This window comes from Nothobranchius furzeri, chromosome 9, assembly GCF_043380555.1.
Source record: "Nothobranchius furzeri strain GRZ-AD chromosome 9, NfurGRZ-RIMD1, whole genome shotgun sequence".
In the NCBI taxonomy this organism is placed as follows: Eukaryota; Metazoa; Chordata; class Actinopteri; order Cyprinodontiformes; family Nothobranchiidae; genus Nothobranchius; species Nothobranchius furzeri.
Window position 1 is genome coordinate 30,272,630 of NC_091749.1, and position 23,705 is coordinate 30,296,334.

General features: G+C 41.9%; 2 protein-coding genes across 2 annotated transcripts in view; one reads left to right on the forward strand and one right to left on the reverse strand.

Annotated features, from left to right (window-relative positions):
- iqgap1 (IQ motif containing GTPase activating protein 1) overlaps window positions 1-14,595 on the reverse strand; it is a 78,133-nt gene extending 63,538 nt beyond the window's left edge. The window contains exons 1-2 of the mRNA XM_015953972.3: window positions 14,346-14,595; window positions 13,189-13,291 (exon numbers count right to left, since the gene is read on the reverse strand). Of these exons, the coding sequence (XP_015809458.1) occupies window positions 13,189-13,291; window positions 14,346-14,391 (149 nt within the window). The 5' untranslated portion in view covers window positions 14,392-14,595. The remainder of the gene's footprint in view (window positions 1-13,188; window positions 13,292-14,345) is intronic.
- On the forward strand, window positions 477-20,742 carry cartl (cocaine- and amphetamine-regulated transcript-like). Its single transcript, XM_015953973.3, has 5 exons — window positions 477-565; window positions 17,901-18,004; window positions 18,081-18,391; window positions 18,829-18,942; window positions 19,389-20,742. Exons 3-5 carry the CDS (start codon window positions 18,254-18,256, stop codon window positions 19,494-19,496), a joined length of 360 nt encoding a protein of 119 aa, XP_015809459.1. The 5' UTR covers window positions 477-565; window positions 17,901-18,004; window positions 18,081-18,253; the 3' UTR covers window positions 19,497-20,742.
- The last annotated feature ends 2,963 nt before the right edge of the window (window positions 20,743-23,705 follow it).

Below are 23,705 nucleotides of genomic sequence, written 5' to 3' on the forward strand. Positions count from 1 at the left end.
ATCTCATTTTTCTGCTTTAGTGCTGCAACAAGGTTTTATTAATAATAAATTATTATACCTTTAGTTTTACTACAGCATCGTTAAGCTTCCTGTGCACAGATTATTAAGGATGCTTGTTTCAGCTGTGAGATTAGACGACAGGATCAATGAACAAATAAGTTGTCACACACTCTAACTTACCACTGGTTACCATTAGTTATCAGTTACATTTGGTACCACCAGAGCTCTGTTAAAGTCCAGACTGACTCAGATCTTGATAACGACTCACATTTATTCATCAGAACCAGGCATTCTGATGGTACCAGAGCCTTTTAGGACTTCAAATGTACTCAGACTTTAAAACTGGATAAACCATATTCCTGTTGGCATTTGTATTAAGTGGTTGTTGTTTTCCTGACCTAAAGTGTCGGTGGATGAGAGTTCGTCCAATGCGTCCTGCTCCTCTCAGCTGCAGACTCCCAGCACTCAGCCGCAGACTCGTCTCAGCAGGACAGCAGGACAACAGAACCGTTCAGATGGACAGCAGACCCAACACGCCCAGACCCGGTTGAGCCGTTCCAGACAGGTCAGCACTGTGCACCAAACCACTAATGTTTCTCTGATCACATCTGCTTTAATGTTGCTCTAATCCAGGGGTGTCAAACTCATTTTCACTAAGGGCCACGTTAGCCTAATGGTTGCCCTCAAAGGGCCACATGTAACTGTAAAACATTATAAATGTAACCAAATATAATGTAAAATAAATGCTACTACTTTATAACATATAGTCAAATGTATTTATTACTCATTCAATTTATAAATATTACTGTGCATTTAAAAATTGTTTACTTGTTGCTCAATAAAGCAACTTTAACATAAATATAATCAAATTTGTCAGGTGAAGAAACCCACATTACTCCACTGCTCAACAATCAAATTATTAAAAAAATATATAAAGAAAAATATTTAAACAAGTTTAGGGTTTACCTGCGTTCAAATGTGCGTGGCGGCCGCCTCCAGCTAATTTTGTGCCGCCCCAGCCTGATTTCACTCTGCCCCAGCTATATGGATGTTATTTTAACTGCAGTTGCAGCGTTGCGCCACTACAGGGTGCTGTATCAGCAGCGGTGCATCGAAAAGCACTAAAACCGCTGCAGAAAAAGATGAAAAATTGCTTTTCTCGCTAGTTGGTACATATCTATGGTTGGTGCTATTGTCGTCCTGATTTTCCCCCAGGCTCTTCCGTATCAGAGCAGGGCTGTACCTGTCTGTGCGTGTCTGTCTATTTTTAAACGTAGCACTGGTGCAACATCTTTGAATTACTATTTTCCCCAGAACTTTATTGAACAAAAGTAAGTTACGTGTAAGAAAAAAGCTTTTTACTGGCGCACAGTGTGGTCATCCGGATGCAGTGGAGGAAAATGAAGGAACCAGCAAAGGCAGAACCGGTCCAAAGTTTGGGATCAAAAGTGCAGCTACACGCAGATCGGCTAATGCTAAAGCTAACGGGTAGCAGTCTCACGATCAAGTGGCGTGCTGAAAAATGTATGATATACCCTCAAATAAAAGCGGCCAGTCTGCAGTTAAAGCACATCTTGTTCGTTTTATTTGATATCCATTGTGGTGGTGTATAGAGCCAAAAATGTTAGCATTGTGTCCATGTCCCAATATTTATGGACCTGACTGTAACATGCTGTGATTAATGCACTGCTCAAGTGCCTCCTATGTGCCGCCCTTCAGTGTCAGGCAGCAAACTGATCAGACGAGGCCAAAGTCATGATAAACTTGAATTTTCTTAAATTTATTTCACTCAAAAGTAAAACCAGAGCAACCAGAAGTACACATAAAATGAATATGAATGCTTTACAAAAGTGCGGGCAATTTCTTCAGCCACAGTAAAACTAGCTCTCACTGCTGCATTGTTTTTGGCTTTGGCTTTTGTGAACGCATACTGCTGCCATCGCAGTTTGTCTTTTAATTGTTTGACTATTTGTTGTCTGATAATTTAGTTTTTCATCTGATAATATTAGAACATGTCAGTAATGTCTGAGGGGCTTTTATAAACACTGTGTAACTAATACTCCTGGAGAGGGTTTGAATTACATAGAGGCTTCTGGGGAGCCCAGTTATGGGGGGGGCATTTTGCCTTGGCCCCCAAAATGTCTTGAAACGGTCCTGGGTGTGTGACTGAGTTTTGAAGGTGATCTGAATTGTGTCAGATGTATAATTATTACATGTGTGTAACTTATTGTTTTATACAGGTAAAAACGTGTAGTGGAGATAAATCTACCTACATTTTACTTTTTGTTTTGTTTTCTTGTTTTTATTTAACTATTTTCCTGTCCTGTCTGTCTCTCATCTTCCTGCATCTCCTCTAAACTCTCCAGAAAAACTGATGCCTGGATTCTTACTTTTTCACCTCATCAGTTACTTTTGAGCAGATCAAAGGGATCTCCTGACTGCAAAGCGGAGAGCGCGTTTTGATGCTGCGTCAGTGAGGTGACATCACCGCAGCACAGGTGATGAGCTCCGCAGTAGTAGAGCGCTTCAGGCACAGATAAGACAGAAAATAGAGAACATGGGCGGACATGAACGATCGTGTGTTAATTATAGTTTTTTGGTTGCACCACTTTGAGAATGGACCGTGCGCTGGAAGCAGCAGCCTGGAGCGCTGCGCACCAACGATCATCGCTGTGCCGCTCTCTCTGCTCTCTGCTCAAAAGAGTCCATGAATGATGTAATATAGGTAGAAAACTTTTTTCCGGCTCCCCTGCATGTGTAGGATATCCAGCTCCCCATAATTCGATCCCTGCTCCTGGATGAAAAACCAGACATTTTCATCAATACAAGAACCCCCCGGACGCCCCGTACAGAGAGTGAAAAGTGGACATGTCCGGGGAAAAGAGGCCGTACGGTCACCCTAGTTTAACATAAAGCGGGAGATTACAGATACAGATTTTGCCTGTGCCCTTGCTGCCCTGGGCCTGGGCCCTTTAGAGTTCGTGGACCCCTGGGCAATTGCCCAGTTGCACACATATGGTTAATCCGGCCTTGATCAGGACACAAGAAATACAGCCAGAAATTAAAAAAAAAAAAAAACTGGATGATTTTTGGTAAAATCTGCCTTGGAAACAAATCTTAGGCCTAGTCCACACGTAGCCAGGGTTTTTTAAAAACGAATATCCGCCCCTCCAAAAACTTGCATCCACACCACCGCGTTTTAAAAAAAAACTCTGTCCACACGTACCCGGATAAATACGTTGTTAAGGACATGCCAGACCTGTAGGCGGCAGTACTTCCCCCGTTCTTAACCTCGTCCTTCGTCTGTGGTCTTCCACAAGGAGCAGTAATTCCGCTTGCAAAAACAAACAAGCAGAAAGCGCTTGGACAATTGATGGATCGGGTAGTGACAGAGCGCAGATCTGCGGGCTTCCATGATGCCGGCTAGTGTAAACACAGGTCGCACACGTGATGTCAGCATTTTTTGTCGCGGAAAGTGACGTTGCGGACCTTAAAACTCTGGTTTTGTCTGTCCACACGCAGACACCCAAAACGGAGAAAACACAGATCTTCACTTTGGCCGGAGTTTTTAAAAAGATCCGTTTTCGTGTGAAAAAACTCCGTTTTCGTGTGGATGACAGGCCAAAACGTAGAAAAATATCTACGTTTTGGCAGATCTCCGGCTACGTGTGGACAGGGCCTTAGATCAGTTAGCAGAATTCTCTCGGTCTGAAAATGTATTTGCAAGAGGACAATTACTTATTTTACTCTGAGAAATCTGAATTTAATTTATTTTAAAAGATCATGACGTCATGTATGGTTGTAAAAACTAAGGAGAGGCTTGTTTCTCAAACATCAAGATCCTGTCCAGTGCGTTGGTCACAAGGAGCAAAACCGCTGATTTTGTAAGGAAGCGTGATCCAATCATTTATAGTGTGCATTTTATTAACTCTGCTTTTTTATCACTACACATAGTATATTTATGACAAATAGCACAAAGAGGTAATTATGCTGCATAAAAGATCCTTTACACATCTGGAAGTTCATCTATCAGAAGATTAAGAAATTCTAAAGCTAAAAACAATGCCAGAAAAGTAGCGATACGACGTGTTATTCCAACAGTAATCAAGACAAAAGTAGGACTCAAAAAGGAAGATGACCATTGGTTCCTCAGCTTAGTTGTAAGGGACATGGCACTTCCACATGGTGCACATGGTACTGAACCAAAACAGTAATGACAGAAGTCGTAGGGGAAAAACATCAACAGACAAAGGCAAATAGTTTCTAATGTTTGTCTTTCACATGAACAGAAAAAGATGAATGTTTACAGAACTGTGTAAAAGTTTTAGGCAGGTGTGGAAAAAATGCTGTAAACTAAGAATCCTTTCAGAAATTTAAATGGTTGATTATTTATTTAAATTTACTAAATGCAAAGTGAATGACTCCTGAATGTTTTTATTTACATGTAGGAATGTTTTTATTTACATGTAGGAATGTTTTTATTTACATGTAGGAATGTTTTATTTACATGTAGGAATGTTTTTATTTACATGTAGGAATGTTTTTATTTACATGTAGGAATGTTTTTATTTACATGTAGGAATGTTTTTATTTACTTGTAGGACTTAACATACTTCACATTCATGAACAACCTTCTCATTTATAAACATAATATTTAACTCCAGAACCTACCCTTCCCTCCCTTTTCCGAGTGTCCACCAGTCAGTCTATCGTATTGTTAATTTGAAAGTATTCTCTTAAGGTTATCCATCTAAGGGGTCATGGTATTTGAAGTAGCATTATTGATTCTTGGTGATGATACAGTAGGTAACGTCTATATACAGGGGGATGCAAAAGTTTGGTCAGCCTTGTTAATCTTCATGATTTTCCTATATAAATCGTTGGTTGTTACGATAAATAAAATTCAGTTAAATATATCATTTAGGAGGACTGCGCAGTGGTTAGAGCTGTTGCCCTGCAGCAAGAAGGTCCTGGGTTCGCTTCCCGGCCTGGGATCTTTCTGCATGGAGTTTGCATGTTCTCCCTGTGCATGCGTGGGTTCTCTCCGGGTGCTCCGGCTTCCTCCCACAGTCCAAAAACATGACTGTTAGGTTAATTGGTCTGCCTAAATTGTCCCTAGGTAGGGGTGTGTGTGTGTGTGTGTGTGTGTGTGTGTGTGTGTGTGTGTGTGTGTGTGCGTGCGTGCACACGCATGATTGTTTGTCCTGTGTGTCTCGGTGTTGCCCTGTGATGGACTGGCACTCTGTCCAGGGTGTACCCCGCCTGATTGCCCATTGACTGCTGGAGATGGGCACCAGCCCCACTTCCTCTGCATCACTCTCACATGCAGCATCTCCTTGTGTAAAGTGCACTGAATAGTTGGAACGATTCACAGTGACTCCATCTGCAGAAAGATGATGTTGTAGGTCTTTGATGCTGGTCTGTGGGTTGACTCTGACTGTTCTCACCATTCTTTGCTTCTGTTGATCTGAGATGTTTCTTGGTCTGCCACATGGAGCCTTAACTAGAACTGTGCATGTGGTCGTCCATTTCCTCAACATGTTTCTAACTGTGGAAACAGAAGCTGAAATCTCTGAGGCAGCTTTCTGTATCCTTCCCCTAAACCATGATGGTGAACATGTGAGAGTTGTTCTGAGAACCCCATGTTGTTACTCTTCAGAGAATATTCAATGAGGAGGGAACCTTACATTTTTTATTGTCCTCCTTAAATACTCCCTCATAACGGGATTCACCTGTGTATGGAGGTCAAGGGTCATCGAGCTTACCAAACCAATTTTGAGTTCCAATAGTTAGTTCAAAAGGTTTTGGAATCAATAAAATGCCAACAGTGCCCAAATGTATGCATGTGGCTCATTTTATTTAAACAATTATTGCACATTTTCTGTAAATCCTATTTGTTTCACTTCTCAGTACCACTGTGTGTCTCCTTTATGGTCTGTTTAACAGAATTATTTTTATATTAACAACCAACAATTTATACAGGAAAATCATGAAGATTATCAACGCTGCCCAAACTTTTGCACCCCCCTGTATGTACTCAAAGCCACTGCAGTGAAAAGAAATGAGTAACACTTCTAGTTTTGAAACCAATCTTTGTTTTTCACTCAAGCGTGAAACTTTTGCACAATACTGTATATGAGAAAAACTTTCACAAGGCTGGGCAATGTAACCTAAAACTAATATCTCAGTGTTTACGGGCTTCATCAAGACATACCTTATTTCAAAATCTAATTTAGTCAACGAGTTACTGTTTGATTCAGAATGTAGACAATATGGCCTCCAAGACATAAATATCACACTATTTTTTTCAGTCAATCATTACCAATTTATCATTAGATTTTTCACTATTAAACATTTTAGTATTCTGCAAGTTACTGAGCAGTTCAGTCGACTTCCATAAAAACATCAAAGAATAAATAATATTGGAGCATTTGGAACAGATTTAAGTTTTATTTTTATTTCTAATGGATCCCCATTCATCAGGGACCAGTGGAGGGGTGGAGGCACCTACTAATAAACATTAAAAGCAATTACTGATGCAAAAGTAATTATTGTAGAATTTTAATTCTTAAATTAAATAATATATTTAAAATAGGAAGACTAACAAGACAGACCAATGCACAACAAGAAATAACTTATATTGAATTTGTTTATCGCTTGGCAGAAAATTGTGCTGGTCCTTGGCCAGGTAGTTGGGAACCACTACACGTTCTGATCTTTCTGCTTTGGTACAATACCACAACCACTCACTTCGGTGTCTCTAAACATCTGACTGCTACTATACATCATCAACCCTTCGTAATTATCAGCACATTTTTCCCCAGTGCAAAGTCAAATATTTCTGTGAAATAAAGTAAAACCTTCATTTAGAAATGAAAATAAAATCCAAACTTTAAGGTTCAAACTTTACGTAACAGGATCATTTCTACATCACATCATTATCAAAGCTAAGCTAATCCAACTCCGTCAGACACAGGTGAACTAGGCTGTGATACATAGTTGAGTAATAACTGAAGTGCCACCCCTTCCCCCACCTCCACCTTCACATGCTAATTTCCTGCAGGAAGTGCCATCACAACATGGCCTCACATGTGGGTTTTGAAAGGAAAAGCAGAGTCACAAAGATAAAACCTACTGAGGAAGGTGACCCGATTTGCTCCGGATCTCATGTGAAAAGAAAAATAAATGCAGATTTGTGTCTGGAGTCCATTCTAGGTTGAAGCGTGAATTGACTTTTTTGGGCTGATTTTGACAGGAAGTGTCCTGTTAGAATAAAATAAAGAAGGTTCTGATTAATTCCTTCCAACTTCCTGGAAAGTATTCTAGACACTAGAAAGGTTAATGGAAGAGACAGACTGAGGAAAAACAGAAGAAACAGCTGTCCAGGAACTTCCTGAACATCACAGATGGATGATAACCAAAGAGCAGGTGAGGGATGAAGCTCAACTAACACTCATCCTCACAACCATATGACCACTCAGTTTCTATTTTACAAAACACACACCTTGCTGCAGCACCCTCTGCTCACACCGGAACCTGTCGCTATGACAACTGTAGGTTTCTGTGGCAACAGTGGGAGATACAAAATTCAACAAAGACTGAGTCACTTCCTGTCTCGTGCAATACTTCCTCTTTTGAATCTGTGAGTCGGCGGCATTTTCAACTCCAAAGGCATCAAGAGCACACAAACTAATCCCCATCAACAGTCAGGCACAGAACAAGTCTCATTTACTTCTTCAGTCATCTCAACCTAGAACTGGCTCAAAGCAACAATAGCATCTAAAAAAAGCGGAATCTCGATGGGACCGAAACTTTTTTCTGCTTCGCTACTAAGCAGATTAATAAGCTGTTTTTTTCAGACATATGATAAACAACATTAAGGAAAACCAGCTTGCAAAAAAATTCCACATTTTCACTTTTGTGTTACGGTGCCAAACTGACAATAGAGCTCCGGACGTCACGTGACTCTCACAGAGTAGAAGCCATGTTGGCAGGCAACAAAGGTAAACAAAATGAACAAGATCGGCTTGAATTTTACTTCGTCGGAGTTTACTTCACACTTTAAAACTGAAGAAATCGTTTTATACAGTCAGAAATTAAATAGACTAAACATCTCCGACCCTTACCGTGCCCCTGGGATACTTTTTAAAAATGCCAGAAGCTGTCGGAGCGGACTTCTTACTGGACCTGGCCGGGGAACCCCTTGGGATTTCCCCGGAGGAGCTGGCCCAAGTGGCTGGGGAGAGGGAAGTCTGGGCCTTTCAACGCTACTGCCCCCGCAACCCGACTCCGGATGGATGGATGGACAAATAACAGATTTACACGTAAGTAGTTTAAATAGAGTGCTGTGCTGTTTGAATGCATAAACTGAACACCAAGAGAAATCACTAGTTTGATTTTTTTTCCCGTGAATAAAATAAATATGTCAGGCAGGAGCGTCTCAGGATCTGTCTGAGATCTGTCTCAGTGAGACAGATAATAGCAATCCAAAGTACTTTTTATGTGTGATCTGACAACTGATCAACCATTGCTTAAAAATTAAATACAGCTTAGCCGGTTAATTGCTGTGATCATAAAACACATAAACGGCAGCACGCAGAACTCACGAGGCAACGTTTTATGTGATGTTTACTTGTTGCTATGAGTAATAAGACAGAAAAAGCCACGCCAAAATAAGTTTAGGAAGCCCACTAAGAATCATAATAAAAGCATTTAAAATAAACACCATACACAGTTGAGGAAACGTTGGTTTAAGTACCTGATATGAAGTGGTCGCTGCATAAGCGAAAACCTTTACTCTCGGGATCCCACAGCTTTATTTCAGCCCGGTCACTAGCACGTTTTATTACAATCATCCAATGTTTGCAGCGCTCCGGATCTTGGGGAATCCTATAGATGGCTCATTCCTTATGTCGTCCGCGTCTGTTCTACATCCTGGGACACAACAGGAATCTACCATATTTCCCGTTTTATTGAGTTTTTTGACAATAACAAATAGTCCAGCTGTGGGCTTCTGCCTGCCAATATGGCGCCGTTTCGATTTGAACTGTTGCATGCCGGGAGAAGTGACGTCAACTCCCGGAGCTCTATAGGCGAGTTGTGAACAGAGTCGCAAATTTTAGGATTCCCGCTTGCATGTCCCTCATGGATGGATAGAGGATAAACCTTCTTGAACAAAGCAGTAACAAAGGTTTCTCATTATTTGCATAAACAGCCTAGTGAAAACACACACAAGTACCCAACTTCCTCAACAATCCAGTCTTTGTGATTTCTGTAAAACGCAGACAGCTTTCATAATCCACATGATCTGATCCATGTCTGCTATTATGATTACCATAAAGCCATCAACTCCAACCCTCCTTGTTTTGCTGCAAACTGTAGCAGAGAAACACCAGAGGACTCATTCAGACTGGAACCCTTCATGTTGAGTTGTGTTCTGATGAGTGACGCCTGCAGCCCCCAGAGCTCAATGCTAAAAGAAGGTGGTTGCACAAGCTGCTGAACACCAACACACACTCCATCTAGACTTCTTCAGTACGGCTGCATGTGTGAGTTTATCTTCAGTGTGAGGAAAATATCTCAAAACTCAAGATAGAGGTTACAGACTTCACTGGATGTACGTTTGCAACTGATTAACTTTCGGAATCGTTCCAATCCAAGATGGCCGCCACAGCTAGTCATGTTAATGAGGAAATAAGTGGGTCCAGACAGGGTGTGTCCCAGACTAAGACCTTGTGCAAATGAACTTGGGGGTCCTCTAAAGCATCTCTTCAAGCTTGTGCTTGGGATGTGTTCCATCCCTCTGGAAGAGCTCCAACACTGTTCCTCTCCTGAAGGTTAAACTTCCCAAGGACGATAGTGACTATCGCTATGTAGCTCTGACCTCATGTAATGAAGACCTTGAAGAGGTTAGGGCTGCAGTTTCTGAAGCCACAGATGCAACATATCCAGGATCTGCAAGGGTGGTGGTGGAGGAAGTTGTCCTCCATCTCCTACATCACAGCCATGCACACCTGGATGAAGGGGGCTGCGCTGAGGGTACTCTTCTTTGATTTCTCCATCCATCCATTATCGTCTGCTCATCAGAGGGCAGGTCACGGGAAGAGCAGCCTAAGCAGGCAGGCCAAGGCATTATCTGGCCAGCCGAGAGACATAGTCCCTCCAACATGTGCTGTGTCCTCATTTGAGTCTTCTCCCAGTTGGACGTGCATGGAAAGCCTCACCAGGGAGGCATCCTAACTAGATGCCCAAGCCAGCTCAACTGGCTCCTCTTGATGTGGAGGAGCAGCGGGTCTACTCTGAGCCCCTCCCAGATGAGTGAGCTTCTCACCCGATCTCTAAGGGAGAGCCCAGACACCCTGTGGGGAAAACTAATTTCAGCCGCTTGTATCCGTGATCTCATTCTTTCGGCCACTACCCAAAGCTCGTGACTATAGGTGAGGGTAGGAACTTAGATTAATGGGTAAACCAAGAGCTTTGCCTTCTGGCTCAGCTCTCCCTTCACCACAACAGACCGGTACAACGCCCGCATCACTGCAGACGCAGCACCAATCAACCTCACACTTCATCTTTCTTTCTCTCATGAACAAGATACTTAAACTCCTCCACTTGAGGCAAGACCTCATCCATGACCCGGAGAAGGCATTCCACCCTTTTCCTACTCTTTGATTTCTCCTGCACATTAAATACTATTCAACCTCACGAGCTACAGGAGAAGAGCAGCAGGATGGTTGCAGAGCCCTTCCTGGTGTCATGGATCATGGATTATTTGTCTAATGGGCAGCATGGGAGGATCGATCTCCTGCACCCTCAGCTGCAGAGTGGGGGTGCCGCAGTGAACATTATTGTCTCCTTCACTCTTCACACTGTATATGTCTGACTTTTGCCACAACACTGCAGCTTGCCTTATGCACAAAGTCTCTGATGGTATGGCTGTTGTGGCCCACATCAACGGGGGTGAGGAGAGGGGAGTGCAGTCGGCTGGTGGAGGACTTTGTGGCCTGGTGCCAGAAGAACCAGCTGCAGCTCAATGCTCAGAAGACCAAGGAAGTGATTCTGGACTTCAGGAGGAAAACTCCTGCACATCAGATGGTGCTCATAGAGACGGTGATGAGATTGTGCCATCATACAAGAACTTGGGGGTAATGTTGAACATTAAGCTGGACTGGGCCACCAACACAGGCCAGCGTTACAGGATGCCAGTCCAGGATGTGCTTAAAGATTAAAGATTAAAGTCCCATTTAGTCGTCACACACACAGGTGTGTGGTGAAATTTATTCTCCGCATTTGACCCATCCCCTGGGGGAGCGGTGAGCTGCAGACAAGCCGCGCTCGGGAACTATTTGGTGGTTTAACCCCCCAATCCAACCCCTTAATGCTGAGTGTCAAGCAGGGAGGCATTGGGTCCCATTTTTTCAAAGTCTTTGGTATGACCCAACCAGGAGTTGAACCCCTGATCTCCCGATCTCAGGGCGGACACTCTACCACTAGGCCACTGAGTCGGTGTATGTGCTTTCTTTGGAGGCTGCAGTCAAGTCAACATCTGCTCTAGACCGCTGCACATGCTCCACCAGTCCGTAGTGGCAATAGCCCTCCTCTATGCTGTTGTGTGCTGGAGTGGCACTGGAAGCAACGCTGAACAAAATCATAAAGAAGGCCAGCTCTGTGTTGGGGCTGAAGTGGAGGAGGTGACTGGGCAGAGGACTGTCTAGATTCAGGGCCATGCAAGAACAACGCCTCACCGCCCCTACATGAGGTCTTCAAGGAGAGGAGGAACGTGTGCAGTAGCGGACTGCTGTCCCCGCACTGCTCCATGGACAGACTGAGGTGGTTATTTCTGTTAGACTGTCAACTCTCTGTCCAAGCATGAGGGATTGAGCTGATTGGATCTGTGAACGGTTTTGGTTGAGGTTTTTTTAACCTATTGTATTGAAAGTGTTCACTACATAATCTGACTGATACTAGATCACCAACACAGTGTAAAATCAATAATAATTCATGATTTGACTAAAATAACAAAATCTCCATTCATCTTCATGTGATTTTAGGGGATTTTCACATTTGTGGTGCTTAATTATTAAATTAAATAGTTTCATTTGGTACAGTTGGTTTGTAACCCTAAGTAGGCAGTGGTCATGCTGTGATCCTCACAAACTCCAGTGTGATTTGTTTATAGGTCTACACTGTAATTCTCTGCCAAACACCTACCGTAGCCATTTATGCCTCGTCTGATGTGGTAGAGTATCAGTAGCTGCTAGCAAACCAAAGATGAAAAGGGGACTCTCATAAGCAACTGGGTGATCCCTCTAATAGAAGACGACATTTGTCACCTCCTATAAAAGTCTCATAAAATGACACAGTCAGTTAGTGAGTGTCTCTGGAAGAGGGAATGTTTAATGCATCATATGAAGTCATTTATAATTCCCTCTCCTAGCTGGAGACCAGATTCCTCTGGAAAGTGCCTCCTTTCACTGATTTGCTTTTTAAATAGGTGATTTGGATTGATGAGCAATTTGGAATGTTTTATAAATTTACAATAATGTTAAAAAGCAATCTGAAGGGTTATTAGGCGATTGAGTCTTTAGAAAACCAGTTAACCGTCGTTTATGCTCGACTGCACACGTTCCACTTCACTGAACTAGCTGATGTATTTTAATTGTGATGTCTAGGGTAAGGTTTCTTTCTGCAGAGGGAGTACAGCACTAGTGCGTTATGTTGCATACATATGAAATATGTACTTTGCATCACAAGTACTCAGGCTAATGCAGCTGATTCAGAATCAAAAACCAGACAGGACAGCAAGACATCTGGATCTGTGCAGGAACTTAAAAGCTGAAACCAGACAAATCAACTGGTTTATTGTCTCATGAGATTTCTAATTTCAATAAACACCAAAAACTTTGATAATCAGGACATTTTCCAAATAAAAATAATACATATTTTATTATTTTATCCTAAATCACAATACAATTGATTATTTGCCAAAAACTTCCAGCAGAAACAAACTGGACATGTCTCATTGTCGTTCAGACGTTTATGGCTGCAAATATTTGATTGTTGATCTGAAATCCAAAAAATTATTTTTACGGCTGCATAAAGAACAAGATTTAGAGTCAGAGATGGCATCGTGGCCTGAATAAAAACCTCTTAAATCCTACAGGCATGCTGCAAAAACCACCAGCCCCTTACCTTTTGGCTTCCTCCAGGTGACACAGATACTCATAGGCCATGTTCTGCTGCCGCTGCTCATCCATTTCCTCCGCCGTGAGCCGCTCCACGCCATCCAGGACAGCTGCAACCACACAAACAAAATCACACACCTAATATTGACAATAAATCAAACGTTTGCACCACAAACAGCACAAAGTGCCACAGTTTTAACAGTATAGTGTTCAGGTTCCACTAGAGGAGAAAACAGTGATGCAACTTCTCCCAACTCCCACAAAAGCTGCTTGTTGCACAAGAAACAACCCCTGCTTATTAGTCATCTGCTAGTTAACACACGCTTTGTGTCTCAGGGTTGTCGCCCTGAGTGATGTGAGCATGCATGTTGCTGTCAGGGCTTATTCAGACCCCAAGGACACAACCAGGACTGTGGAGGTTACAGAAAAAAGGCAGAGCCTGCGAGATTACACAAAATCCAAAGCTTTTCTATTTTTTCCCCTTAAATTACGGTGAATGCGGGAGGAGGGAATACAGCAGACACTTTTGACCCTGCCAGGTCTGGAATGAGAGAGGGAAGTGTGTGGGATCAAAGGCTCCTTCATCTGAAGGTAAAACATGAGCCTGGGTGAAACCTGAGACGTAAAGTCAGGAAAATATTTCACTCCAAATCCATTAGTTTATCATCTGTAAATAATAAAAACAGAAGGACAAAGATTTACTTATTAAAGCCACTCAAATTATCCATTTGTCCATTTTTCTAAACTTTTGCTAGACTTGGGCGGTGGTTGTTGCTTTGATATTCCCATTTCATTCATACACAGTCAGGAAACAGAATGGTGACTGCTCTGCTGTGTTTTGATTACAACATAATTAACTTATCTACTCAATTTAAATAACGTGTTTGCAATGTGCCAGTGAAAAAATGAGTTGAGTAAACTGTAAGACAGGCCTCCTCCCTAACAGTGCATCAGTGAAACGCGGAAGTCATAATAAAGCTGAAAAAGCACGCTGTCAGAGGTAAAGCTGACCTGACTCTGCGTCTCCAATCAGAAATATATAAATACATATATATGTTTCCTTGAGTTTGAGGAGTTTCCATGAGCAGCAGGCGGGCTGCGGCCCGGAGCGCTTCCTCTACAATAAACATCTTAGAATAAAAAAAGTGGTAAATGTGGACTTACAGCCATATCTCGGCCGCGGCCCGTCTGTCTCGTCTGAAGTTGACATCCTCTTTTAGAGAAACTCTGTGCAGCTGAAGAATTTATTCAAAGTGATCCTGGTCTGAGTCCAGCTTCCCAAACAGCGAAACAAAAATACGCAGCAGCCACAGAAACCCGGGAAGGACCTCGCGGTCCTCTTGTCTTCGTCTGCAGAGTTTGAGCTGAGACTTTTTTCTGCTTCTTCAAACCTCACTGATGTCACTGGGTGTGTTCTTAATCCTGAAGTATGCGTTTCAGGAAACAGGGCAGCCTCCGGCTGGACGCGCCGACTCCGCAGCGCCCTCTGGCGGTGCCAGACGCTCCTGAGATGGAGTCTGGAGTCTGGACCTTCACATTCCCATCTGTTTCAAAGTTTAAATCGTTTACTTTGCTTAATTAATAAATACATAACCATACAAACACGGAGGATATTGATACATTTTTAACTAAACAGATGCTTTGGTGTAGATTTTGGAAACACTTTATTAGATTAGGGGGTTCTATAATTTATACTTTATTTTCACACTACTGGTATTATTGTCTCTTGTTTCTGTTTTCATGATTATTTGTCTCTTGTGCTTTAGCGTGTCATTTTGTGCTCATTTCATTTGATCTTATCTGTACAAAGTTTTCCTACTTCTGTAAATTGACTAAGAGAATAAAGAATACTTGACTTGACTTAAGAAAAGGGAAGTTGTGGGAGTTGTGTTTGAAATCTGGTACTACTTTTTTGTTCATCTTAGCCATTTAGAAGAGAATATTTTAGTGTCATCATCCTCAATGACGCTTTAAAAATCATCTTTCTTGCTTTATCTCTTGTCAATATTAAGATTAAGGAGGAGGACTTGAAGGAGAAGAGGAAACTGGATTCATTAAGGTTGCAAGAGTTACTGAAAACAAACACTTTCTCTAATTTATTTTAAAAGAAAATGCTGCAAATTTTTGGTATTGGCAACAGGGCAAAACTGTAATTATGTACCAGTGTAGTTTTCCCTATCTCTGTTATAATCTCTACAAAACGGTAGAGTTATGTTCGCTCACATAACCCAAAAAACCTGATAACAGTTCCCATGAGGCCCATTCCACAAGGTCCTCCCACCATCTCTGGTTTTATTCAATGTTAGATCTCTTAGCAACAAGTCATTCTTAGTAAAATCTTATCTCTGCTCATGATCTGGATCTCATATTTTTATCTGAAACTTGGCTAAATGACAGTAGCGGTGCACCAGGTCTAATAGAATCAACGCCACCAAATTTCACATCTCTAAACGTGCTTCGGTCTGACAGGAGAGGTGCTGGTGTAGCTGCTCGTTTCTATTTAAACAGCTAGTGTGTGATGATTGTGACTCTGAGTATATTTGTGTTGAACTGAAAGGTACACCAAAGTGTTTGTAATCTACAGGCCCTGCAGGGCCATGTACTCTTCCTAGAAAACCTCACTGAGCTTCTTTCTGTTATCACAACAGACTTTGCACAAAACCAGCGACTTTTTTATTCATGTTGATGATGCTAAGGACAAATCTGCAGAGCAATTCCTTAGCGTGCTTAAATTATTTGATCTTCAGCAAAATGTCCATGATCAAACCTACGATTTGGGACACATGATTGACTTAATCATAACCAAAGATATGGATGTGTCAAACGTTGTTAAGGATGTGGGTCCACCTGACCATTTTTGTGTTTTTTCTGAGATATCCGTTTTACCTGCTACACATCACACCTCAGTTGTTCTCAAAAAAAGTTATCTGGGCTAATCACTCAGCATCCGTTTTTATGGAACGTATGAATATGTCAACAAGTCTGAGAATCAACTGTGCTGATTCACTTTTAAATCATTTCAACTGCAAAACTCTGAAGTCAAGGACTTCTGCTGTGTGAACACCTGAAAAAGGTCAAACTTATCTCTGGCATAAAACTCAGTGGAGCTTCACTAAATCAGTTACTAATGAGAAAAGAGAATGAGACGAGTGTCATTTCAGTAAAAGTAACCCACCAGATCACTATGAAACCTTCAAAAGGCAGCTGCACACTTACCACTCTGAATTAAATAAGGCGAGACAATCCTTTTTCTCCAGAGTCGTTAGTGATATTATTAACATTTCTTGTGTTCTGTTTGCTTCTGTTGAGAGGCTAACTAATCTCCTAACACAGTTAGTCCACTGATTTCCTATCCCAAACTAAGTGTAAGGAGTTTGCTTCCTTTTTCAATGAGAAAATAAAAAAAATCAGATTGGCCATTCATTATTTCTTGTCAACTACCAGACCACTGCTACAAACATACAGCACCAATGTGTAATGCCACCTTCCAGAGTGATTAGTGCTGAAAAAACTGGAGGACATAGTTGCCTTAAATTGATTTACCTGCTGTCTGGACAACCTGCAAACGAACTTCCTTAAAAATGTTTTTAGCTGCTCGAAAGCTAAAAATTGTTAATTGCTCCGTAATGTCAGGTACTTTTCCGAAAATCATTGAAAACTGCTGCTGTTAAACTTCTTCTAAAGAAAAGAAAATTAGATCCCTTAGTGATGAATGACTGCAGACCAATCTCTAATCTCCCTTTCATTAGGAAATAAATTAAAAAGCAGTAGAGATCCAGCTGAACAGCTTTTTGGAGACTAACAACCTGCTAGATAGTTTCCAGTCATGCTTTAGACAACACCACAGAACCGAGACTGCACTGATTATCCATCCATCCATCCAACCATCCATCCATCCATCCATCCTTCCTTCCTTCCTTCCTTCCTTCCTTCCTTCCTTCCTTCCTTCCTTCCTTCCTTCCTTCCTTCCTTCCTTCCTTCCTTCCTTCCTTCCTTCCTTCCTTCCTTCCTTCCTTCCTTCCATCCATCCATCCATCCATCCATCCATCCATCCATCCATCCATCCATCCATCCATCCATGGTCACTTATCCAGGGTTGGGTCATGGAGGCAGTAGCCTAAGCAGGGAGGCCCAGACTTCCCTCTCCCCAGTAACTTGGGCCCGCTCCTTTGGGGTGATCCTAAGGCATTCCCGTGCCAGCCGTAAGACACAGTCTCTCCAGCGTGTCCTGGGTCTTCCTTTAGGTCTTCCCCCAGTTGGGCATGTCTAGAAAACCTCACCAGGGAGGCTTCCAAGAGGCATCCTAACCAGATGTGCAAGCTGGCTGCTCTTGATGTGGAGGAGCGGGCCGCCGAATCCGAGCCCCTCCCAGATGGCCGAGCTTCTCACCCTATCTTTAAGGGCGAATTTCTGTTTGATTACAATTAATACTCATATGCTGGTAAAATATTGTAACTAATTATATTTATTTATATGACTTTTTAATAGCATATGAATTTATTAAGTGTACAATCCCGCTAAATCTACTGTGGATGTATCTTCTCTGTGTGTTTGTACTGCTGTAGCTAGTTGCTGTTAGCTTTTCTTCCATCTAGCAAAAATAGTTTCTGTTTCTATTGCTTCTATCTGACTCAAGAAACATTGGTTTTTATGTTACTTCCAAATGGTGTAAAAAAAACAGAAACATTTGACTGACCATCTCTATGCTGAATTTTTCAGCGTTAATAGATGTATTTGGCGAATTTGATGGAGTTTGAGTTCCTGTGCAAGTTTCCATTGAAGAGCTGAATTCAGTTTAAATTCTGATGGAACCACCTGAGCAGGTAATCATGTCATTAGTGTGGATTTCATCAGCCATGAAGGCTGGATCTCTGTTACTCACAAAAGTGATTCTTGTAGGTAACAGAGACGAGTGCAGGAGTCTTCTCTGTGATGCTGCAGTCTCCTGGGCGGGGCTTCATTTACTGATATAAGAGAAGTAAGGATGGGTTGAGGGAGAACATCCTGCTGTGAGCCTCAGCTCCTCCGTCCTCTGATCTGTTGCCTCCTCCTCATCCCTCTGGACCAGTTCCATGGAGAGCTCCAGGCTGCTCCACAGACTGCTGCTCGTCGGCCTCCTGTCCATCCTGTGTCATGGCCAGGCCACTCGGGAAGTCTCTGCTGAGAACTCTGAGATGGACAAACCAGCCCCAGCCGCTGACAGAGACCTGGTCAGTAGGAGGTCTGAATCTAACTTGTGTTAGAAGTAGGAAAATCTTCAATATTTTGTAAAGTCCATTAACATGTACTGATGTAAGATGATACATTTCTCAGTTTGTGAATAAAATGTTAATTTTTGCTAACTAATCTACATTTTTATGTTTATTTTGATCTAGCATAAATATAAAAGTATATATACTCAACTTACCTAACATAATTATTGTGGATTTTCTCCATAATATTTTAAAGTTTTCATATTTTTTGTATTAATATTAGTATGTCTGTGGAGCAGATCTAATATTTTACCCTCCAGTAGAGATGTCATTTTAAATAACTGGAAACTGGAACTTTTACTAAATAGTTCCAGTGTGACCAACACCAACTTAGAGTTCTGTGTTCTCCATCTGAGGAACAATATTGTAGTTTTATTTATCTGCTCATAATGCAGCGTAACGTTGCTTCTGCTGCCATTGTTGCTGCTCAAGTGGAAGCTCTGGAGGTTCTGCTGGGCCAGACGCGTGATCGGACGTCTTCCAATGAGAAAAGAGGGAGCATCCCAGTGGTAACTTCACTTTTTCTGAAGTAATATCGATGAAATGCACATTTACAGCCTCAGTCATGAGAGAGGGCTGTTGCAAACATCCTTTTGCTACTTTTTAATTAAACCTGTAAGCAAATTAAACTTGCCACTAATTAAAAGATAACACCAAAATTACAGCAACAGTTGTTAACTGTAATTACAAACCAAATAAAGATTACCTGCTGACTTTGGTTTGGTGAGAAAGTGGCTTTAATAACACCTCTCAGTGAAAAATCCATCACCATCAGGCTTGGTGTGAGCTAATGAACAAGATCTAATTATCTGGATAAAAAATCTGCCTCTCTCACTCTCTAACAAATAAAATACATTAAATCTACAGAAAAAAACACGTGAATGATTAATCTGAGTTAACTGAAATGTGCCAGGCCTAACTCTTGTGGTGGTTTTTAATGTCCTCCTCTCCTCAGTGTGGGATGGGAGACCGCTGTGCCATGAAGTTTGGACCTCGTATTGGGAAGCTCTGCGACTGCAGACGAGGAGCCAGCTGCAACTCTTACCTGCTCAAGTGCATCTGAACAATGTTTTCCTCCTTTTTGAAACAGATTTAAAACAGCTTCCTTCATCTGCTGCACAGTTCCCATAAACCTGAAGTCTTTCATGGCTTTTGAGCTGCTGATGTTAAGACAGCTGTTGCCCGATGAGCTTGTTTTTCTCCTGCCGATACTCCTGGTGCATGAGGGTGCTTCATGTTACGATAAACTGATGTATCACTTGGTCTGTCTGGTGTTTCTTTTCACGTTCCAGTTCATTTAGAAAGCACAAACCGCTGTCAAGACGTTAAACGTTTGATCTGCTGCTCTTTATTTTAGTCCTTATATTGAACCAAACTGGAAATATTGGTGAAGTGATAGAAAATCTAAAAAAACATGGAGTTCTTCACGATCCCCTTGCGGACTCCATAATGTTATGAAAAAGTTGCCTAATATTTCTTTAAAAAGTTGTCACCACATGCCACACACACTGCAGTGAATAAAAATCTGAACATTCTAAGGGAAAATGCTGTTGAGCATCATGGAAGGTTGTAACCAACCATCGTTCAGGTTTTTGCTTCATCTGGACTGTTTCCAGGTGTAATAATAGAAATGAAAGCCCACAGGGTGAGCTGTAAGCTGTAATTCAGCATCATGTCAGGGGAATAGCAGGTCTTTGAGTTGTGAATAAAATGAACTTCTGGGTTCTTCTTGGAAAAGACATGACAGACAAAAACACATCATAGGATGGTGACATTCATCCACATGAGATGTTGTGCAAGACTTGAACTGGTCTTTATGGAGGACTCTAATTTCCCTCTTGTCGTTCTGAACATATTCTGCCTCAAACATCAGAGCGTGAGAATTTTGGCCCATTCATGTTGCCGTTTTCACCCCAAACTGTGTGTCCAGCTGTGATAACAACACCTAACAGCACACGCAGCTTGCTTTTGTCTTTTAACCCCTGTGACCAGAAAAGACTGAAGAGTTCATTAAATTGTTCTTTGGTGGAGGTACACTTTCATTTCTTCAAACCCTGAACGTGATGAGATCAGAAAAATCAATCTCATCACATACTCAGAGTCGCAACAAACTACACACACCCCTGCATGTTGGATCAAAGCAGACACATCTCCTTCAGCTCTTAACTTAAACCTCCTGAAGTTTCCGTTTGGTGTTTTCCACCAGGCTGCTGGAAAAGTAGGACCTCATAAACAAAAAATAAATAAATAAATAAATAATAAAAAACCAACATTCCTTTTAACTTTTAACAATTTATATACATTAAATATAAAAATACATGCTAAACAGTATTTTTAAAATAAAAAAATGCTGTAACTAAATATTGTTTCCCTAATCATAACAACGATAATATTTTAAGTACCACAACTGAACAGGAATGCATCAAGAAGCTTTTCTCAATTGAAAGAAATCTCTAAATGTTGGAGATTCCCATCTAAAAACTTTTCTGAAATGTATGAATATAATCATTTTATGCAGATTGTATTTCAATACACATGAAACATATTTCTCTGATAACTGAGGTATAAACTTGCCAAAGTTGGATAGAAAATCTAAATATATACAATATTGTAAACTTGATTTGTTTGATGTTTTTATTCAGGTTTGTTAATCTTGTAATTAATTTGTCGCTCCTGTTCAACCTGTTGTTTGTTGTCTTCGTTTCTATTTATCGTCACTAGATGTCCTCAGTTACCCTTTGTTAGATTATCCTGTTGCTCCACTGTAAGAGGATTTAATCACACTCTCGATTCATTAAAATAAAAAGTTAAAGACTGAACACAATTATTATTTCTTAATGAAATACAATGTCCTTCCCTCTCCTGAGGATGACCATCTTATTTTAGAAACTTCTAGGAGCTGGCTAATGACACTTAAATGTTGTCCAAATGGCATCCAACATGTGCAAATTGGGGATGTTGTTTTAAAGTAATGAAATATAAATATATGCCTTCATCTGAACTTTAGCAGTATTTAGGTGTGTGACGTCAGCTGAACGCTCAACATTAAAGTTGTAAAACATCTCAGGAGAGGTGCTGAAACATTTACCAGCAGCTGCTTGCAGACCCATCGAGCTGTGGTTTATGAAACAGATCCATCATCTCTGTTTAGAATGTAAAACTAGTTTGCGTTTTCATTATGAATGCTGTGAGTGCAGCAAACTCACTCAGAATTATGAACACAAATCCACTACAACTCAAGACTTTGTCTTAATTCTCAGATACCACCAGTCCCAATTAGTTTGAGTCATGCTGGTGGATGAATGCGCATCCGATTAGTGATGCCAGAGTGCACAGATTGAAAATAATTTTACTGGGATTGTAATGAGAATAACTGGAAGACCGTTGCATATGCTGCAATGACAGGGAGAGGGGGTGGGACTGTCTCAGTGCCAGCTATGGGAGCTCCTCTTTGGTCTGTGGATTCAGCTCCTCTCCTCAAAACGACAGACAACTATTACAGCCCACAGAAGTTCAAGTATCCAAAAATATAATGTCAAAGTGAGGTACAGGCAATGTCATACACAAACAGGCAGAAGTCAGCAATACTTATCAGGGGGTTGAGCAGGGATCAGTAGTCAAAGTTAGAGCTAATGTCGGGGTCCAGATGACAGATGGGCGAGGGAATCCGTGAGGGGCAAGGCAGGCAGAATCAGGGGGCAGAAACATGGTCAAAAGTCAAAAGGCTTGGTTGATAATATCGCTGGAGTGTCTACTGGCACAAGGCTGCCGATAATCTGGCACGGAGACAGAGCCTGAGCTGTGCTTAAGTGGAGGAGCACACAGGTGAAGCAAGGAAACACTCAGGCAAGGCGCAGGTGAACTGGGTAAAGCTGATTAACAGGAGGACCGGCAGAAAGGAAAACAAACAAGCAGGACAGGCATGGCAGAACAAGGTGGAACCATTACAGGGATGTTTAAAACCTGCAGGGAAGGCAATCTGTGTTCCACCAGCATCACTGCAGGGTGCAGACGTAATGAGGCTCCTGCAGACTGGATTAGTTCAGAGTGTAAAGTAAGCATTGATGATCTGTACTGGGATCAGACCATCGGATTCGCTATAAGAGAGAGACAATCTGATGTGTTTCCAGGAATAAAATCTGCATTTGGGATTTCTAATTTTAATTTCTGTTGGGATTACAGAAAATGCATTAGGTATCTGTTACAGGCGCAAACTGAATGAATGAATGAATGAATGAATGAATGCATGAATGAATGAATATGTTTATTTCAGTCAATAATATCTTTACACAAAAGAAATTGACCTACAAACCTAAAACTTAAACAAAACAAAAACAATGACTGAAAAGGGTTTGAAAGTGAAACTCTTATCCAAGGCCAAACCTAATTACAAATTAGTGCATCTACCACCCATAGTTTTGCAGTCGACAAATGAGAACACAATAGTTCATATCAGTTATTTACAATCAAATAATTGACTATTACACATACATTTTATCAATTCAATTATTTCTGATAAATAAATCAAAAGTTATATTTGATTTTAAACAAGAATTCATTATGGACTCCTCCTTGAACCGTCACCTTATCGTGGTGGAGGAGTTTGAGTGCCCTAATGATCCTAGGAGCTATGTTGTCTGGGGCACTTAGTGCCCCTGGTAGGGTCTCCCATGACAAATTGGTCTTAGGTGAAGGGTGAGACAAAGAACGGTTCGAAGGATCTTTCATGGCGGTTAAAACGAAGAGTCGGAGTACCCGGCCCGGAGGGTTACCGGGGTCCCACCCTGGAGCCAGGCCTGGGGTTGGGGCCCGTGAGCGAGCGCCTGGTGGCCGGGCTTTCGCCCATGGGGCCCGGCCGGGCCCAGCCCGAACCGGATACATGGGCTCGTCCAACTGTGGACCCACCACCCGCAGGAGGAACATGAAGGGTCCGGTGCAATGCGAATCAGGTGGCAGACCAAGGCGGGAGCCTTGGCGGTCCAATCCCCGGACAAGAAAACTAGTTTTTGGGACATGGAACGTCACCTCGCTGGCGGGGAAGGAGCCGGAGCTTGTGGCAGAGGTTGAGCGGTACCGGCTAGATATAGTCGGACTCACCTCGACACATTGCATTGGCTCTGGAACCCGAGACCTGGAGAGGGGTTGGACACTCTACTTTGCTGGAGTTGCTCCGGGTGAGAGGCGGAGGGCTGGGGTTGGCTTTTTGTTAGCCCCGAGACTCTCTGCCTGTGTGTTGGGGTTTACCCCGGGGGACAAGAGGGTAGCTTCCTTG

Excerpts from the sequence above, each read along its gene's own strand:
- cartl (XM_015953973.3), top strand. The coding sequence starts at position 18,254 with ATGGAGAGCTCCAGGCTGCTCCACAGACTGCTGCTCGTCGGCCTCCTG. Across the intron at positions 18,392-18,828 it reads CAGCCGCTGACAGAGACCTG|CGTAACGTTGCTTCTGCTGC; the intron begins GTCAGTAGGAGG and ends CTCATAATGCAG. Across the intron at positions 18,943-19,388 it reads AAAGAGGGAGCATCCCAGTG|TGTGGGATGGGAGACCGCTG; the intron begins GTAACTTCACTT and ends TCCTCTCCTCAG.